We start from the raw sequence: 18,705 nt of genomic DNA on the forward strand, positions 1-18,705 counted from the left end.
TCCTTGTAGTTTTTTCCCCCCAGTCAATCCAGGATTCTACTCAGGATCATGTATCATATTTGTGCCATGTCTTTAGAATCTTGTTTCTCATAACATCAACATTTTTGAAGAGGATAGCTACTTGCTTTTCAGCATTACGCTCAATTTTGATTTGTCTGTTTCCTTGTGATTAGATTCAGATCCAACATTTTTGGCAAGAATAGTATGTAGGTCATGATATGTCTTTCTCAGCATATCACATCAAGAGATATGAAATATCCCTTCATATTTAGTCCATTTGTTTTCATTATAGGGGATGTTAAAATTCATTATATAGTTAAAGGTGGTGTCTACTAGATTTCTCCATTGTAAAGATACCTTTTCCCTTTGTAATAAATAAGTGGCCTGTGATACTTTGAAACTGTGTGTGAAGCCAGTTTTTAAACACAACAGCAACAGTGTGTTGAATATGAAATAAAGACCACTCTCTCCGAGATTAAGACAAGGTCTCAATCACTTAGATTACTGGGTTTCACCCTTCCTAGAGTAGTCCCTACTGATTTTGAAAAGAACTGGAGAAAGAGAACAGAAGTGGAGGACAGGATGTGCTTTGTGGAGCATTATCATCAATCCTATTACCCTCTAACTAACATCTGGAAGGTGCTACTTTGTACTTTACGACCTTGAGGAGCCATGTGATCATTGGTTCTGCTGAGAAAAATTGCTTTGTGGTTGGATCTGGAGACAACAATCTCATGAGCTTAAAGCTGGAGTCTTTCTAGTTTGAGCCTTTGTTCTGGGGGCTAGAAGGATCCCATAGCCTCTCTAGCCTGTTTTCTCTGTCAGGAGCCCAGCAACAAGATGACAACAACCACCACTACTCAAGTCCTCCCAGTTCTTGGAAACTCCCCCACTGAAGGACCACTGTTCTAGCCACCTCGGCCTCCATGGGTGGTTGGAGGGAGTCACTTGGCCTCCACTCCTTAACGGGGCTAGAAAAGAGGAACAAACTAAAGAATGAGCAGAAAAAAACCAGCCTAAGCACAAGGAGCCATCAACCAAGTCCAAAAAAAGAGGTTCTTTCTCCTTCTTGCTGATTCAGAAGTTCTCTCACTTGTCTTTTTTCTCCTTTTGCTCTGGAAGATGATGATGCCCCACCCCAGAATGTGACCCCACCACTGTCCCTGACTAAAGGAAGAAGTCCAGAGAGCCAGAGGGGCCTGGACAGCCCCAGGACATCAAGCTGCAGCAGCTCTATAGGCCTCCTGGATGTGAGAAGGGCCGAGGGGGCACTCCCAGCAGAAGGACAAGGTAATCACTCCTGGGGTACCCAGCTCTTCCCCCCACCCCACCCCCTGCAGCTTGTCTCTGGCTCTGGGATCATTTTAATCATCTGCCAGGGCCACAAAGCAGCTGTGACGTAAGCTATCTGAAAGCCACCCCATTGAAAAGACGGAAATCAGCAGTGTTTCCAACAATGTCTGGGATTAATGTTCACCACTCATATTCCTAAAAGAGTCAGTACATGTTTTAAAGGTTTGCTGCACCAACACGCACCGCCAAGCCGTTCCGCACTCTTCTCACTCCTGGCAGCAGCATGTGATGACACAGCTCCCTGTGCTCATCAGGGAGACACGCTACTGGATTTACCAGGCAAACTCAACACCCTCCCCGGGGCAAGGGAGCCTGGTGACATGACCCTGACAAGAGGAAGAGTCCCCAGAGAGAAGCCCCCCTCCAGCCCAGGGCAGAGCCTGAGGCCCGTCCACGGAGAGAGAAGGACTCTGGATTTCTCTTGAAGGGCGAGGCAAAGCAAATCCACCCCCTCTGTGACTTAGGCCCACTGAAAGCTCTTACCCTCATGAGCTGCCAGCCTAGGGGGAGACTAAGACACCTATACCAGAGCAATAATGCAGAGACAGTGCAGTAGTTCCTTCCATGGGGGCTGTGATCTAAAGGCAGCTCATAAAGCAAAAATTGCTTAGAGTCCAAATTAGCCCCTGAAAGTCCCTTAGGGAGGTGCCATGCTGGACACTGACAAAACCATTTTCTAGAAAGTGCAGGCCAGCCAGCCGTTCTACCTCCCTGAGAGCACGGGGCTGCTTCTCTGGTTGAACACCAGATGAAGGAGACTGGTGTGTGTTTGGGTGCCAGATACCGTGAGGAAAGTATCTCTGTTAACAGCAGAATCACACTCCGGGCTGTGAGAAACTCACACTCTGAAAGGCACGTGGGGACAGAGAATCACAAAGACAGCAGGTATGGCATCTTTCATTTTCATCTCATGCTCACTCAGGGACAAGATGCCTCACTCTTTAAGTCTCTACCCCCCTCCCCCTCTCCCCCAAGCATCTACAGTGGAAGCTTTGTAAGCATAAATTAAATACATAGATCAGTAACTCCATTATGAGTTTGTAGCTTCTCTGTCACTAAAATGGTCAAAATCAAACACTTCTCTCCCCCCAGCTCTCTCTCTCTTTCTCCAAAGACATCATTTTCATTTATAAACTACTTTGGCACAGAATCTTTCTCTTACAACCCCCTCCCTTTTATATTTGCATGGCAGGGATCCTCTATTAAATTTGATACAAATGAACCAAACTTTAGGTATTGTCATGTCAGTAACAAGGGTGTTCCTAGGAGGTTGCATAGCCCAGGACAAATCACAGCAAACACGGGCACACACACACCCATACTCAGACACTTTTATAAAGGGAGAATCTGATTAGAATGAACGCCGGGGCCATGACTATGATAAGAGTGCAGCCTAAAGCCTCAAGTGTTTTGGGTAAGTGTATGTAAATGAATGTGTGTATGAGAACACATGTGTGTATCAAGGTATGTGTATGCTTATATGCCTATGTGAGTGCTTGTGTGTATATATGTGTGTGTGTGATTATGCATGTACATATACCTGAGAACAAGTGTGCATGTGTCGATGTGTGTGTGTCCTTGTTCATGCACATGTGGTTGTGCATACGTGTATGTGTGTGCTTGCTTTGCATATATATGCGTGTGCACACCTCTCTATAAATATGCGTGAGTTTTTGTGTGTGCATGTCATGCCTCTATATATGCGTGTGTTTGTGTCCTTAAAATCCTCCACTATGGATGGTGGCCAGCTCTACTCCTGACCCCTTCGCCTCGGTGACCGGGAAGATAGAATTATAAAAACACCTTCAAATCTTCTAAGCAAAAGAGGGAAATACAGCTCCCTTCTCCTCATTGGCTTAAGGACCCTGGAGTCATGAAGCAGTCCCAGCACTGATTCATAGGGTATGGCTATACTTCAGAGCGCTGCATAGAGACACGTAATGGAAAGAGGAAGCAGAGGCTGGAATCACCAAGCCTTGTTCCCAGGGGCTGGGCTACACACCCCTAGAAGAAGGGGCTCCTCACCAGCCTAGCCTTGCCTAAGTAGGGCTGCTTGAATCCAGAAGGGCCTCTTTGCGAGACTCTCACAAAGGCATGACATAGGCTAGTTGCGGCCCCACCCTGTTCATCTCACACTGACGTCCAGAAGGCAGGGCTTACACGATGACCCCGCTCTGCTGAACCCCAGGAGTAGGGCTGACCCTTGCCCTCTGGCAAGCACCTGAGTACACTGGCGTCTACCCGCTGGGGATTCGGTGAGCCTCCCCTGCCCTGGTGCTAACACTAGCCATGCTTGTGCTTATTTTCAAGAAGACTCCAGAGACCCCATACTGGGACACTTCTTGCCAGGTCCAGACGGAGAAAACATCTGCCTGTCCCTCCTTGGGCCTACCGAAACCAAGGAGCCTCTTTCAGGTAAAGGTAAGATGATACATCCCAGGCCAACCTCACTTTTATATGGGAATATTTTACCTGTAGCTTCCAAAACTTCCCAGCAGCAGAGACATCATTAAAAACAGATGCAAGTCAGCCAGTTTCTCCCCTCTCACTGACACAGAGGTGCTTCTGTAGCTCAGACACAATAACCCAATGTTTGCACGACAAGTTTGCTCTTGCTGGAGCATCTGGAGAGATGTTCCTGTGGAATGGCTTGGAGGAGGTCTGATGTGCCATGTTGATGCCTTGATGAGAACGATAAGCCCTTTTGGTAATATCCCAAACTAAACACTGCCTTTTCTCTTGTTTCCAACCACCCTCCAGAGATGGAGATGGCTAATTGGTAATCCAATCAGGTATCCTTGTTATATGCATCGGTTCACTGCTGCGAATCATCTGGCTTCTGACAGATATCAAGGCAGTTTCCAAAAACCCTTCTGGCACATTACTTTTTTGGAGAAGAGATGCTGGCTCTGAGCAATAGCCATTTTGCAAAGGAAAAAAAAAAAAGTGAAGTCAGAGGGTGATGAGTATCAACCACCCAGGAACCATCATGATGTGCATGCGTGAGACGTATGCCCAGCAGGCCTCTTGATGAGGGAGATTAAAATCTGTATTCATTCGGTGGGTTATGTCACCACTGGCTTAATAAAAAGAGCACGGATTCAAAGCTAGGAGATTTGAGTAGCCCTGGCTTGTCCTCTGCATCCATCTATGTGTCAGATGACTTTGGGTCAGTCCCTCCCAATGTCCAAGGTTCCTCAACCCATCCAAAATGAGAGGATCAACTCTTCCACCACCAGCAGCAGGGAAGCCTCTTGATGATTGCTACAGTTCACGTGTTGTGTCTATTCCTATGGAAGTAGCTGCCTACTACATGGGTTTCCAGAAACTAGAATGCATTAGGTTCCAAATTCAGTGTTAAAGAACTTCTGCCACCACTTGGTTATCTCATGATATAAATATAAAAATAACTTGGTTCTGACTTGGTGGAAGCAGGATTTGGACAGGTGGAGACCACTGTCAGTGTGACCCTGTTGGGCTAACAACTGGAGAGCACATATGATTCTGTTCACCTGCTGCACATTTGTCTACTCTGTTCCAGGAGAAATAGCCCCCCTTCTGGCAAAGCAACAGTCAGAAGCAGAAAAAGGAAATATCCAGGCTTTAAGTTGGTTGTCACATTGTCAATAGGATGTTTCAGTCATTTTGGTGTTCGCAGCACCTAACACAGTCCCTGACACATACGTAGCAGGATCACAATCGATTTTCAATGAAAAAAATCTTTCAACAATTTCCACAGTAAAGGGAGAAAAAGAGAAATGACACTTCTGATGAATAAATGGAGACTTGCCTGCAATCTTGTGCTACTCCCATGAACAATGTATTTACTCTCAAACCTCAAGGCATTCATTGTAAGCTTGTTGAAGAAGTGAATCCATCAGTCAACCAGTCAGTCAATCAGTCAGTCAGTCAGTCACTGGCCTCTCCCCAGCCTTTCCTCCACATACAATTGGTGGACCTTCGGTCTTGATGGTGACTGGAATGTGCCCTGGAAGTCAAGGCAGAACCTGAAACCGTATCTCCCACAGGGGTCTATAGGCCATATCTAGCCTTCAAAGAGTATCTATGAATGGGAAAGGTTTGTTGTGATTTTCTCTCATTTTGTTTCGTTTCGAGAAGCAGTATACTGAAAAAAATGCCCAACTCTTGCAAAGGATTTGCTCCAATTACACCAAACTCTTTGTAGCTCAGTGTATTCAGATCCATCTCGATCTCCCCTACCCTTTCAGTCTTGTCTCCCATCACACTCGGGCCCACTCTTTTCTCTTCCCTCCAATGGCCCAAACGCTCAGTCTTCCTTCTCTTACCTCCCAGCCCTTGCCCAGTTGCCCACAAATATTGAGAATGGTTTTAAGCTCTAGGCAAGGACTCATCTTTTCTGGGACAGTTTCCTTAATAAATCCACCTCCTCTCATACAGCTGCCTCAGCCCATTCCTCTCTCTCAATCCCACTTTTGTGATCATTGTTTTTATCCGCATCTGTTTTCTGTTTAGTTCCCAAATATTACATGAGCCCTAGAGAGCCTCTTATCTTTATCATATGTCGAAGAAATGCTTGTCGATTGACTGAATACCCCAGGTGCCAAAAATGAAAGTTCTCTGGGGATCACAAATGGGTATTTTTTTAATTTAAAAAGATCTTGAGTAAAGGAGACAATATGATCTGTCTGATCTTTCTGAGACTTTCAGACTCTGTCAACATCTATTTGGAAATAAATTCTTAGGCAATTAGATCATGATATCTTACTTTCAGAGAGCCTAGAGAAATGAATATAAACCTTCAGAAGGAAAAAAAAAAAAGATGCGAAGGCTAGAGCTGGAATTTGACCCTCTTGGTCATGTTGGGATATTGCAACACTTAGAAAATTCAAAGGCTTAAAGGAAAATTTCACTTGGAAGGGCATAAGTCAAAGCATGGATATTCCCTTTGCATTGCTTATCCTTGAGTCATACCCTTCACCTATCTTTCCAGTCACAGTGGCCAAAAGAGAAGTTTTCTTTCAGAAGTTTTTTTATTCTGAAGTGTCTTATTGCAGGTGCCTAGGTGGCTCAGTCAGTTGAGTGTCTGACTCTTGATTTTGGCTCAGGTCATGATCTTGGGATCCTGGGATGGAGTCCCATGGGGCTCTGTGCCCAGTGGGGACTCTCCTTCAGGATTGTCTCTCTCCCTCTGCCCCTCCCCTGGCACATGCATGTGCTCTCTCACTCTCTCTCTCTTAAATAAATAAATAAATCTTTAAAAAGGTGTTTTATTGCAAGAAGTTCATGGATGTCTGTTCCAGTGATCCAGGTTGGGACTTCAGGTCTCACACAAATTTAAATTCTTGATCTCTTTCAGAGTTTCCAGTTAGCACTTGTTCTTGTCCTAAATGGATTTTTATCCCACATATGTTCCTTATGTTTTGGTCATTTAATTAGCATCCTTCTTCTTACAACTTCTTCTTGGTATGGTGATTTTAAAATATGTCCACAAATTCTTTGACACTTGTTCCTCCAAAAGGGAGAACCTAATACTCCTTCCCTTGACTGTACATAGTGGCTCACTTCTAATAAATGTAGAGTATGACAGAAGTGATTGTGTGTGGCTTCAGAGCCTGGCTCATAAAAGGCACTGTGGCTTCATCCTTGCTCGCTCTCTCTCTCTCTCTCTCTCTCGGATTACTCACTCTGGGGAAAGCCAACCACTATGTCTGTCATGAGGCCACTCAAGCAGCCTTGTGGAGAGGTCCATATGGCAAGGAAGTAACACCTCCTGCCAGCAGCTAGAATTAACTCTCCAGGTTTATGGGTGAGCCATCTTGAGAGGAGATGCTCCAGCCCCAGTGAAATCTTCAGATGACTGCGTCCTGCCTGCCATTGTGACTGCACTTCACGAGAAACTCTGCAGCAGAATCACACACTAAAGCCACTCCCAGATTCCCACAGAAACTGTGTGAGATATAATAAAGGTTTATTGTTCTAAGGTCACTAGATTTGGGGGTAATTAGCTTCGGTAATAGATCATATCCTTCGTGTCACTTCCTGGAGCTCCGCAATTTGGTAAACAGAAAGATGAAGGGTCTAAGAATATCCCAGGTGGTTTCAAAACACTGATTATTTGGAGGCAAACATATACTAAATCATTCACTTTCTCTTTGTTTTCCCCATTTGACATCTGTGATAATGCTGGTGGCAGCAACCATGGGTAAAAGAATATGATTTTCCATGAGTAGTCTTTCTCTTAGCAACAGTTGCCTTAAAGAAGATATTTGGAGATTTAAAGGAGGAAAAGTCCTTTAGACAAAATAGTGTGAAGGATAAAAAGAAAGAACTCCAGCCTAAATGTCCAAAATCTTGAGGTTATTCTCAGCTCTGCCACCTGTGATTTCTGTGATCACGGGCAAGTAATTTCACTGCTGTGGACTTCAGCTTCCTCATACGGGGAAAGAGGAGTTGGAATTAGATCCAATCCTCCCAGCATATGTCCCATAGAACTCCAGTTCTTCACAAGGTTAACAGGCATTACATAAAAAACCAAAAGGTTCTGAGGTCAAACAGGTGTTGAAACCAGTCGGCCAAAGCCAAGCAGATCCCTTACTGCAGGATTTCACAAGGACTCTAATACGCTAATGTGAATTCCTGCTCTTTCAGATGAGGCTATGCCTCATTGCCCAAACTTATTGACCACTTAGTTCTTTATTGTTTTCAGCAAAGCATCATGTGGATCTAAATCTTTTTTGGAACGTACCTTGGAAAATGCTAAACTGATGTTTCTATGGTATCTTCCAGCTCTAATGCTGTGTGTTACTAAATGTGCCCTTTTCCCAAGGAGACTCTTGGTGGGGCAGCTCTGCTGTCTGAATCCTGAACCAGGATTTCAGCCATTCGATAACTCATGACTGTTCTTACATTCATTTTCCAAACATCACTTCTGATTCATAGGGTCCACAATCCATCCATCTCTGAGTGAGAAGCAGAGGAAAGTAAGAAGAAGCCAGTGTGCCCAAAGGCCCTTTTGCCCAATCAGTGTTTGTTAATAACCCATAAGAAATCATGTTGACAGTTTTAGGGATCTTGGGTCAATTGAAAGAAAGGAAAACGTGACTGGATACTTCCTGTATTGCAGAGTCTAGAAGGCTAAAAACACTTTCCAGATAACCTTTGCCATTAGGAGGCTGCATACAAATTTGGGTTCTGCCAAAGAGCCGCACTTGCACGAGACAACAGAGGGCAGAAGCTAGGCAGAGGCTCTGGGCTGCTAACACTGGCAAGCGAGCTCATGAAGACTGAGTGTGTCAAGAGGTGGATGCTCCAGAAACTTTATAAGCACCAGGTTCTGTAGAGTAACTCCGTTCCTTTTTGAAATAGCTGGTGGTTTCCGTTCTCCACTAAGCCCTGACCAACATGCTCTCCTTACAGAAATTATGGGAGATTCCCATGAAGCTCAGCATGGGGCTAATTTGGGTCTGTCACATACACCACAGGGCAGGCTGTGATAGCTGTTCTTGTTCCCGGACTTCATAGAGAAGTAGGGTTCTTTCCCTCACTACAGTGAGGCCAGCAAAGCCCCAGCAGCCCATACCGGAAGGTGTTCAGATAGCCACCAGCAGAGAGCCACTAAAAAACATTAGGGAGCCTCCTTTCCTTTGACAAAAACCTCTCATGATTCCTATAAGCACAAAGACTCCCCTACCTCACATTTGGCTGAAAATGTGTCATCACCGCTTTATGCCTCCCAAAGAAGAAAAATGTCAAAAATAATAGTTCTCTCTGAATCTGCTAGCAATTCTTTGATTTTTAAGAAAAAAATCAGTATGAAGTGTTGAAGAATATTTAGTTCCTCTTTATTTTTTGCATATGATGGCACTTACATTTTTTACAAGGTCTGGGAAACTATGAATTCTACCTCCCTTACGTTTGTTCCATTTCAGAGAGCCTTAGGTTCGAGCGGGAATGCAGGCATTGCCTTCATCATCGTTTAAGCAGAAGTGCTTACCAAATAGACTTGCTGAGGACACTAGTAGAAAAAAGGAATAACAGCAGAGTTGTCTGGTTGAAGTGGGCTTGGTCTGTCTCCCCCCAACTTCACCACACTCCAACTAATTCTTCCCCTCCTAAGATGACTCCTGGGTAGGGGGCCTACACAGAGCCACTGGAGCTATGAGATCACAGTTTGAAAAGTCTCTCATTTTGTAGGTAAGGACACTGAGGCCCAGAGAAGTATGGTGATTTGCTCAAAGTCACACAGCTTCAATGTGGCAAATCTAAGGCTCAAATCCAGATTTTTCTGCCTCAACTTAGGTCAAAGTTCTTCCCACTAAATCATACTTGCCTCTAGTCTTGTCCAAGTTTCCAGGCTTCAAGGACTAACTGAATTCCTACCTTCATTGTAACACCTCAGCCCACACTGACGGCTATTTCTTAGGTTCTACTAATTCTTACTGTTTGGGCCTTTCACCAGGCACTCCTTTACTTCCTTTATTTTTTTTACTTTTTTTTCTTCTTTCCTCTCCAAGATTTGAAATTCCTACGGGTAGATCCCCTTTATCTACTTCTGAATATCCCAGAAAATAGCGTGTGCACTTCTGGAACACAGCCCATATATAAGGATTGAAACTGTGAGTAGCAGAGACTCTAATTGTTCCCCAACATCCATTCTTTCATTATTCCTTTTATTAGTAGCACCTAAGTTTAGTTGAATATATAGCTGCTGGCCAGAAATTATGTTTCCCAGTCTCTCTTTGCAACCAAACATGGCCATGTGACTAAGTTGTGGCTAATGAAATGTGAATAGAAGTAATGTTGCAACTTTCAGGTCATTTTCTTAAAAGGACACTGCTGCCCTTCCTCTCTACCAAAGGAGGTCCTCTTTCCACTTGAACTTGGCTGAGGTGGTGAAATAGCTTCAACCATGTGGAAGAGAGCAATATTCTATGGGATAATGGAGCCATAAGATATAGGAAACATCAGTGTTCAGACAACTTCACAGAGCAATGCCCCCCTGGTCTGCCCACCTACCTCTCAACTCTTACTCAAAAGAGAAATAAGTGTTTACCTTTCGGAAACTTTTTGTATAGCAGTTGTCATGTTCCTTAACTGAAATAATGCAAATATAATAATATCTCTCATCCTAGTTTACACTTTATAACAATCAAACCAGATTCGGGATGCCTGGGTGGCTCAGCCAATTAAGCATCTGCCTTCAGCTCAGTTCGTGATCCCAGGGTCCTGGGATGGAGCCCCGCAGCAGGCTCCCTGCTCAGCAGGGAACCTGCTTCTCCCTCTGCCTGCCGCTCCCCCTGCTTGTGCTCTCTCTCTCTCTCTCCCTGACAAATAAAATCTTTAAAAAGAAAAAACAGTCAAACCAGATTATACTTGGGGAGCCTTGGTGGCTCAGTGGGTTGAGCTTCCGACACTTGGTTTTGGCTCAGGTCCTGATCTCAGGGTCACAAGATGGAGCGCCATGTGGCTCTGCGCTCAGAGGGGAGTCTGCCTGAAGACTCTCTCCCTCTGCCCCTCCCCACCCCATACATGCACATTCTCTCTCTCAAATAAATAAATAAATCTTTAAAAAAAATACAGATTATACTTACAGTACATCTTGTAAAGTATTAAATAAAATTCTGATATAAAATATTATTGCACCTAAAAGAGAAGACCCGTTACGTGTGTGCTTGACTCCTTCAGTAGAATGTACTGAACACCTACAGTACGCAAGGGACAGAGAAGGATGTTGATACTGAGAGCGAACACTCTCAGGCACTGTGCCACCTAGGTCATCTCGTTCCATCAGCCCAATAATCCCATGAAGTGAGTATTTTCATTCACATATCATAGGTGAAGAAACTGAAACACAGGAGCCTAACTCCCTTGTGCATGTTGATTTTACTTCATAAGCAGCGAGCTTATTCATTCCCAGCCCCACCTATCCCAGAGCCTGTGCTCTTCTCATCCCACTTCCGAGGCTCAGCACCTGTGGCTACTGCCCTGCAGGGCCTCACAGACCAGGTGAGGACAGACTCACAAGCAATTGACTCCACCACAAAGCAGAATGGAAGGAGTGCTGCATTACAGGCCTAACCAACACGATTCAAGGGTGTTCAAGGAAGAAGCCATTAATTCTAACCTAGGAGACTGGGAAGGATTTTTGCAGAGAAATCCCATTTGCACTGACCTTTGAGAAACTAGTGGATAAACAGAGAAGAGAGAAAGACATGACCAACTGAGGGACCAGCATGCACCAAAACAAAGAGAGACAGAAAAATAGAATATGTGTGGGAGATGATGAGCAGTCCATGTGAATGGACTGTGAGGGGCTTCCCAGGAGGAAATGGGGCTGCAAGTCAGGCCAGGGCCAGACCAGAGAAGGCCTTGTGTTCCAGGAAAAAGCTGAGATGCTGCTTTCTAGGCAACAAGGAATCACAGATGTTTGAGGAGGGATGTCATGTAACCCAGCGCGTGTGCCAGCATGAAGGAACAGGCAAGAGAAAAGGCTGAGCATCCAGGCAACTGCAGAGCCATCCAGGCAACAGCTGATGAGGGCCTGAACAGAAGGCCGTGTGCAGATGTAGGAGATGCTGCCTCACTGTGAGGATGCGACTAGCTCTCTGAATCCCAGCAGCCAGTGACAAGCCTGATAATGGAGTCTCTTTTCAAAACTGGCTACAATTCTCATCTTCAATTTTCCACTCAAATTACTTTTTTCTGTTTTCACTCTCAGTGAAGAGGGTTTCTTTGGGGGCTATGTGTGCGCGCGTGTGTGTGTGTGTGTGTGTGTGTGATGTCTTATATTTAAGAAAAAGCAACAGTTAAGGCACTGGATCCTGTCACCCCCACAGCAGCAGACACAGGGCCACAGCCTTCCCCTGAGAGGCATTCAGTTTCAGCCACCTCCCTCATTTTAAGTCAAACTCCCACTAACACGCATAAGAAATGAATTCCAGTATCGCACACCTCTCAGCGTGTCAGTGTGCGGTGTTCCTGTTGTGTGGCTTCTGTGTCCTTGGGGAAGTGGTGGAGCTTCCTAACAGACAACTGTGGTAAATGGTAAGAGTCCTAAGGAAAACCCTGAGAGCAAATTTCTTGGGAGCTGTAAGGCAAAGGGCAAGGCGGTAAGCAGTGATGGCAAGTGTGTGTACCCTCCTGTACCCTCTTATCCTGACACACATTGAGGTTTCTCTTTCATGATTGTTTTAGCCTCTTTTTCCTTTCCAACCACCAACCACTCAATTCTTTAAGGGAAAATTAACATTCATTATGCAATTTATCTCTCTCCTTTTAATCCTGAGTGTCTGTCTCCAAGGTCCTTACTCAATAATTAATGTTTGTTCTCATTTCCCATTCTCCAGAGCATCTATTCTTGAACCGTAGGGTCAACAATTAACACTAATTATGGCTTTTCCTCTCTCCAGTGTTGGTTCTTAGAATCCCAAGTTGCCCTGCTCAGCCTCAGTTATGTTGTGCATGCGGCTCTGTGTGCACTCTGAGGTAGAAAAACACCAAGGAACAGGCTCTTCCAAGCCCACCACAGTTTAGCAAATCAATAAAAACAAACATTCTTTTTTGGCAACCTCTCTAGTATATTTATTATCCGTAATGAGACAAGGAAGCATAAATACATCCATGCATGTATGTATGGAGGAGAGGGCAGTTAGAAGATTTCAAAACCTTTTCCAGGTTGAATTTTCTGTGATTCCCCCTGACTTTTCCCTTCCTATTGCTATCTCCTCAATATCTAACACACCCACCTCACCCCCCCAACACACACCCCAAATTTCCCATTAAAAAGTGTTCTTCCATCTTAGATCTACTCAGCTGACCTCTTTGCTATCTATTATCACCTCCGCTTCATTGTCTTTCTCTGGCCCATGATGTAAATTCTCCTCATTCATTAAAACAGCATTGTTTTAACTAGTTTTTATTTTGACTGACAAGGACAGCCAGGAGAATAATTCTCACCCAAGGTAACTTTAAGAGATTGAAAAAAAAAAAATCGGGGCTGTGCAGAAGCCTGTCTGTCTTCTTGGCAGGAATCAGATGGGCTAGACTCCCTCCTGTCTCCCCTGGTCCAACCCTCATATTTGCGCTACAGCTGCAGGCTGGGACTCCTCACACTTGTCTGTCATCCCCCCATTGCTGCATGCACTGGGGCCCCACAGCACATCTGCTGTTCAAATCTGGGCATCTCCTCACAGCATGTGTCAGGCATTAACTGTTTCATGCTCTTGCTCTGTCAAAGTTCTCCTCTCAGAATTTCAGCATCACAGTCCCTACAGGATTTCACCCTTAAACATCTTAAATAAAAGTATTATTTTCTTCAGTGCTTTTAAAATCCCAGATCAATCTTCTCTCTGTGATAGCATCAACGAATTTTTTTAAAAACCATTCAATTTATTATGAGGCTTCAGCATCAAAGCCTCCACTTGGTTTTCCCTTGTCTTGAGGTAAGAAAAATAGCTTTTTTCAAGACTTCTTCACACTCACAGGTAAAACCCTTATTGTTTTTCAGCCTATGAATCTGTCAATTCAAATACCAGCCATGAAAAGGAGCGGTCTAGTATTCAACATCCCCTAAATGGTAAGCTTTTCCTCTAAAAAAGTCACCTCTACTTCTCCTTTATATCATGATTTGCATACACATTATTTCATACAGGGACCTCCAGAAACACAAAATCTCTCCCCAAATAGAGCACTAAGGAGGAAAGAGGATTCACTTCTTGGAGAGTCTGAGAGATGTGGTATCCTCGTGAGTTACTCATGGACAGTCCTGTGTGCTGTGCTCTGAGTGTAAATACCCCGGGAGAAGAGAAGCTGGACCAAGTGCTTGTGCTTCACTAGCCCGGGAAGGAAAATCTGCAGGGATGTCCTGTGGCTTCTGCAGGTCATATGCTGCACAGTTTTCAGCATAATGAGGTGGACACAGCTCCTAGTGCCCAGCTCCGCCTGCACAACCACAAATGAGGAAACTCTCTGGAAAAGCCTCACAGGCATGTATTCTAAACGGAGGACTAAGGCCAGTTCTACATCTTCCACTCTTCCTTTCATACTTCATTCCCCCATGTAGAAAGAAGCAAAAACTAGGAGCGTAAGTTGACTTTGCGGCTCATCCCCTACCTACCCACCACTGCTGCTTCTGCCTCAGGCCCGGGGGAAAGGATGATTATGTAGAGACCTTCTCTCTCTCCTAAAAATAGCCTTTGATTAATAGAGAAATGTGTGTGGTCTTCCTCACTGCTTGTTTTGGGGCAGGCAGCAATGAATCCGGAATGAGGGACCCGCTATCGTGACAGGAAGCAATGCCCCAGATGGAGTGCTGGAGCCAGAGCTCAGGGGAGGGAATTGTTTTTGCCAGAGACTACAAAACCAGAAGGAGAAAAGGCACAATCATACGCTTGCCAATCTCAAAATCTGTAAGCAGAGAAGTACTTGAGAGCCTGGCATTCTGCATCACCCCTCCTGCCATTCTCCTTGGATGGACATCCTGACCATGGTGGGAAGTTTCAGTGTCCGTTCTGTTGATTCTCACTTGGTGGTTGGCCAGAGCAGCTCTTAATAGGAGCCTGCTAGTGAGGGATGGTAATGATGATGGAGATGATAGCTACCACTGTTATCTATCTTTGATATGCCAAACATTGTGCTGAGTGCTTTACATTCATTATTTCACTTCATCCTCACAGCAATGATATGTGATAAATTCTATCATTATCCTCATTTTTCATCTAATACAATGTGGCTCAGAGAGGTTAAGTGACTTGCCCAAGGCTACACAGCTAAATGGAGAAGTTGTGATTTGAACCCCAGAGCCCTTCATTTTTACCACAATACATAGTTAGCAGTGAGGTCAATCTAAACAGGCATATTGTCATCTGACAAAACGGAGACTTTAGGAAGTTCCTGACTTTATGACCTACACAAATAAATGGCTTCTGTTGCATACCCTTTTCTCCCTGCAATTCCCCTTACTTGGCATCAGAAACCCTTTCTGGGTAACACTGAAAATGATTTGTAACTTTTATAGACATGGGGAGAAGGAAAGGAGCCGAAAAAAAGTAGGAACAGTTTGGGAGAAGCCAAACTCTTGAGACAGATTTTCTAGGAAAATAGGTCATTTATAGGGTAGCTCTCCAGACCAAAAACATTCTTCCTAATATGGCCAAAAATGTTGTAATTTCACTTCATTCTAAAACCTTATTAATAGATTCACTTTGAATTCAAAAGTATTCTCTTAAAAGGTTGATACTTCTGACAAGCTAATAGTCATTCACACTTTAGTAAAAAAAAAAAAAAAAAATTACATGACCAGATGGCTGTCCTCTTGCAACCTAGCTGAGAACAGCTGCTCTGAGGGACTAAAAATTCTGACAGGGGTAGAAAGAGAGGTGGGTAATTTGAGGGTAAAGAGAATTGCAAGAATTGAAACATGCCTGACTGGTGGATTGCCCTGGAGGGCTTGGATGAACAGAAGGACTTTAGCTATATGGAGAAGGAAGAAGAAGAAAAGTACAGAAAGGGAAATGGTAGAGTGCCAAAGACAAACTTTTAGAATTGCCCAAGGGCAAGCTGAAAAGGAAAAGGAAAGAAACTTTTATTCTTATCTGTACTCCTAGTAACTGAAGACCTTAGGCGAATGCAAATCTCTTTCTTATTTCCAAGCTTTTGAACATACTGTTGCCTCTGCCAGAGTACAATTCCCCATCTCCTCCTAATCCTGTCATTTTTAAAAATTGTGGTAAAATATATATAACATAAAATTTGCAACTTAACTATTTTTAAGTGTACCATCAATACTGTTAAGAAGATTCACATTGTCGTGCAACCAATCTCCTGAACTCTTTTCTTGCAAAACTGAAATGCTATACCTATTAAATAACAATTCCCCATTCCAATGGGACTGCCCATATAAGCTTAGGGCACCTCTTTTAAGCTTAGATGTAGGAAACATATTTGTTCCTTTTATTTGCTCAATGACCTTAACAAAAAATTCTTACATCTCATTGTGCTTAACATTCCCATTTGTTTTTAAGAAAATGGATTTAACACTACTCTGAAAATACTTGATACTCCCTGGCATTGAGTTCAAAGAGCAATTTAAGACATCTATTAGTTGGAATCACCTATAGATCTTTCACAACTTTTTGTTTTCTTTTTGGTCATTTGGTTTTAATGAATATTTTCAGGGGAAAAAATGATAGGATTCCAAAGAATTATATAAATGGTAGACTTTGGGTATTTGTGGACTTGCAGGTCAGTTTCACCTATTTGCAAATGACTTCACAAATCAGGGATACATACCATATGTCATCTTACAGAGGCATGAAGTCAAATCAAAGACATTATGAGGCTGGAAAACAGAAGATTATCACTAAGCTAGTGAGTGCACATAGCCCACCTCTGAGCACTCACATTGCACGTTGTGATCTATATTTATTATAACACATGCAATTACTCTTGTGAAGTTATTTTTCAAAAAGAAGAACACTGATTCTTTCTATACAAATATTGTTTAATGGACCTAAATAGAAGGCCAGCTACTGGGACTGGTGATAAAAGTAAGAGAAAGTGATGTGGTCTAACATTTTGAGGATTCTCTGCCAAAAAATAAATAAATCACCCTAACCCTTTATAGACTCATTAGGAGCTTGAAGAACTACCCCTCTTTTTACTGGGGATATGATATACCCTAGGGATATTCACAAATCTAAGGATTCTTGAAATTCTCAGAATGTGTCCCTTTTAAGTAGCTAGAATCTGCTGTTCACTTAGTTATAATATGAACAAGGGATCAGGGCCTTGTTCCAGGAGTGAAGTCGTGCTTAGCACAATCCATTTTAAGGCTGGTACGGATTTTAAGATGTGTATGTGTGTATGAGTGTGTGAGTGTATTATCAGTTATTTCTCAGCCTATAATAAAGTTTAGAATATTATTTTTTTCTTCTGTCAGAATGATCAAAAATTATAACTTACATTAACTAGTAATCCATAAATACTCTTTTCTGTTTCATCACCCCTCTGACATTTGTGCCATAAAGAAGCATGAGGCTTTTCTTTAGGATTTTTTTTTTCCTCCTAGCTTCTCCCTTGCTTCTTTCACACATCTTCCTGTGGCCTATGGATTTTCATTTACTGTTGTCTTAATTCTCCACAATTCCTTATTTGAAAAATAATGAAGACACAAGCATTGGAACATGCCCAGTAGAAAGAATTAATGAGTCTGTTTTACAAACCACATAGGATTGCTTATTCATTTACTCATTCAACAAACACTAACTGAGCATCAACTAATGCCATATACTGTGGTAGGCACATGAATACAGTGGAAAGACAAAGTCCATGCCTTAGTGTTGTCCACAGTAATGGAGTATGGTGACAGCTATGAATGAGTGCAGACTAACTCAGCCTAGAGCTTGAGAAGGCTTTTGGAATGAGAGAACACTTAAGCTGACTTTCTAAGGATATATGTAGGAACTAGCCAAGTGGAGAAGAGGAAAGGATGCTCCAGGGAAAGGGACTACATTAAGGTTTGAGAACACGGTGACACAGGAGAAATGTAAGTGGCTTCTAATGACTGGCAACCAGACACAGGTAGAGAAGGGAGTGGGGAGAAATGCAGTTAGCAAGTGGAGTGGTCAGGAGCCAGATCATGAAAAACCATTGTAGCAACTAAGAAATTTATCCCAAAGATTGCGAGGTCCTATTGATGCAGGAATGGATGTAACCAGATTTTTATTTTAGAGAAATGACTCTTCCAACTATGTGAAAAATGGATTGAAGGGGGTAAGCCTGAAGGCTAGGAGACCAGATGTCTATACTTATTTGAGAGTGAGTGACCAAGAACAGTATCTTCTGTAGAATTAAGATCACCACATGAATTGAATCGGTTGGCTGCTTTGTAGCTCCACCTTCAGCCTTTCTTATTAATTCCTTTCTTCCTCACAGTCTTCCACCACAGGTGTCCTTATTAATCCTATGATGTATCTTTGACTGGAGGGTTTCTCATTTGGTTGATATTTTGTTGCCACACAACTTGAATTTAAATTCCATCATCTAGCTTGCCTTCCAATTTGGGTTTGGTAAACTGCCATGTACCTTTGGACCTCTCCATAAAAAATAATTTATGAACTTTTAAGAGAAGTTGGTGTTCCCAAAGCCAAGGCCAAACCCTTGAGACTGAGCTAGACTTGGTCTAAGAAGACATAAGTAAGTAAAAGAACTGTTATTCTAACTTGGAAGAAAAATATTGCCTTTGTATTTAGTAGGCATTTCCATATTTAAATTCAGACCAACTTCTATCTTCTACAGGAGTCTATTTGGCTCCTCTAATAGAGCTCCCTGGGGTATATCTTTAGCTTGGAGATTTTCTCAGGTCTTGAGTAA

General features: G+C 43.2%; 1 protein-coding gene and 1 long non-coding RNA gene across 3 annotated transcripts in view; one reads left to right on the forward strand and one right to left on the reverse strand.

Moving 5' to 3' along the window:
- The window catches only part of LOC123798209 (uncharacterized), a 271,567-nt gene that overhangs the window by 247,782 nt on the left and 5,080 nt on the right, over positions 1-18,705 (reverse strand). The window lies entirely within an intron of this gene.
- Positions 1-18,705, forward strand: part of KIAA2012 (KIAA2012 ortholog) — a 102,424-nt gene that overhangs the window by 30,281 nt on the left and 53,438 nt on the right. The window contains exons 10-12 of the mRNA XM_087862748.1: positions 1,123-1,290; positions 3,667-3,774; positions 13,841-13,909. Coding sequence (XP_087718874.1) covers positions 1,123-1,290; positions 3,667-3,774; positions 13,841-13,909 — 345 coding nt within the window. The remainder of the gene's footprint in view (positions 1-1,122; positions 1,291-3,666; positions 3,775-13,840; positions 13,910-18,705) is intronic.

Source organism: Ursus americanus, chromosome 1 (assembly GCF_024610735.1).
Source record: "Ursus americanus isolate L20-20 chromosome 1, mUrsAme1.1.p, whole genome shotgun sequence".
Lineage (NCBI taxonomy): Eukaryota > Metazoa > Chordata > Mammalia > Carnivora > Ursidae > Ursus > Ursus americanus.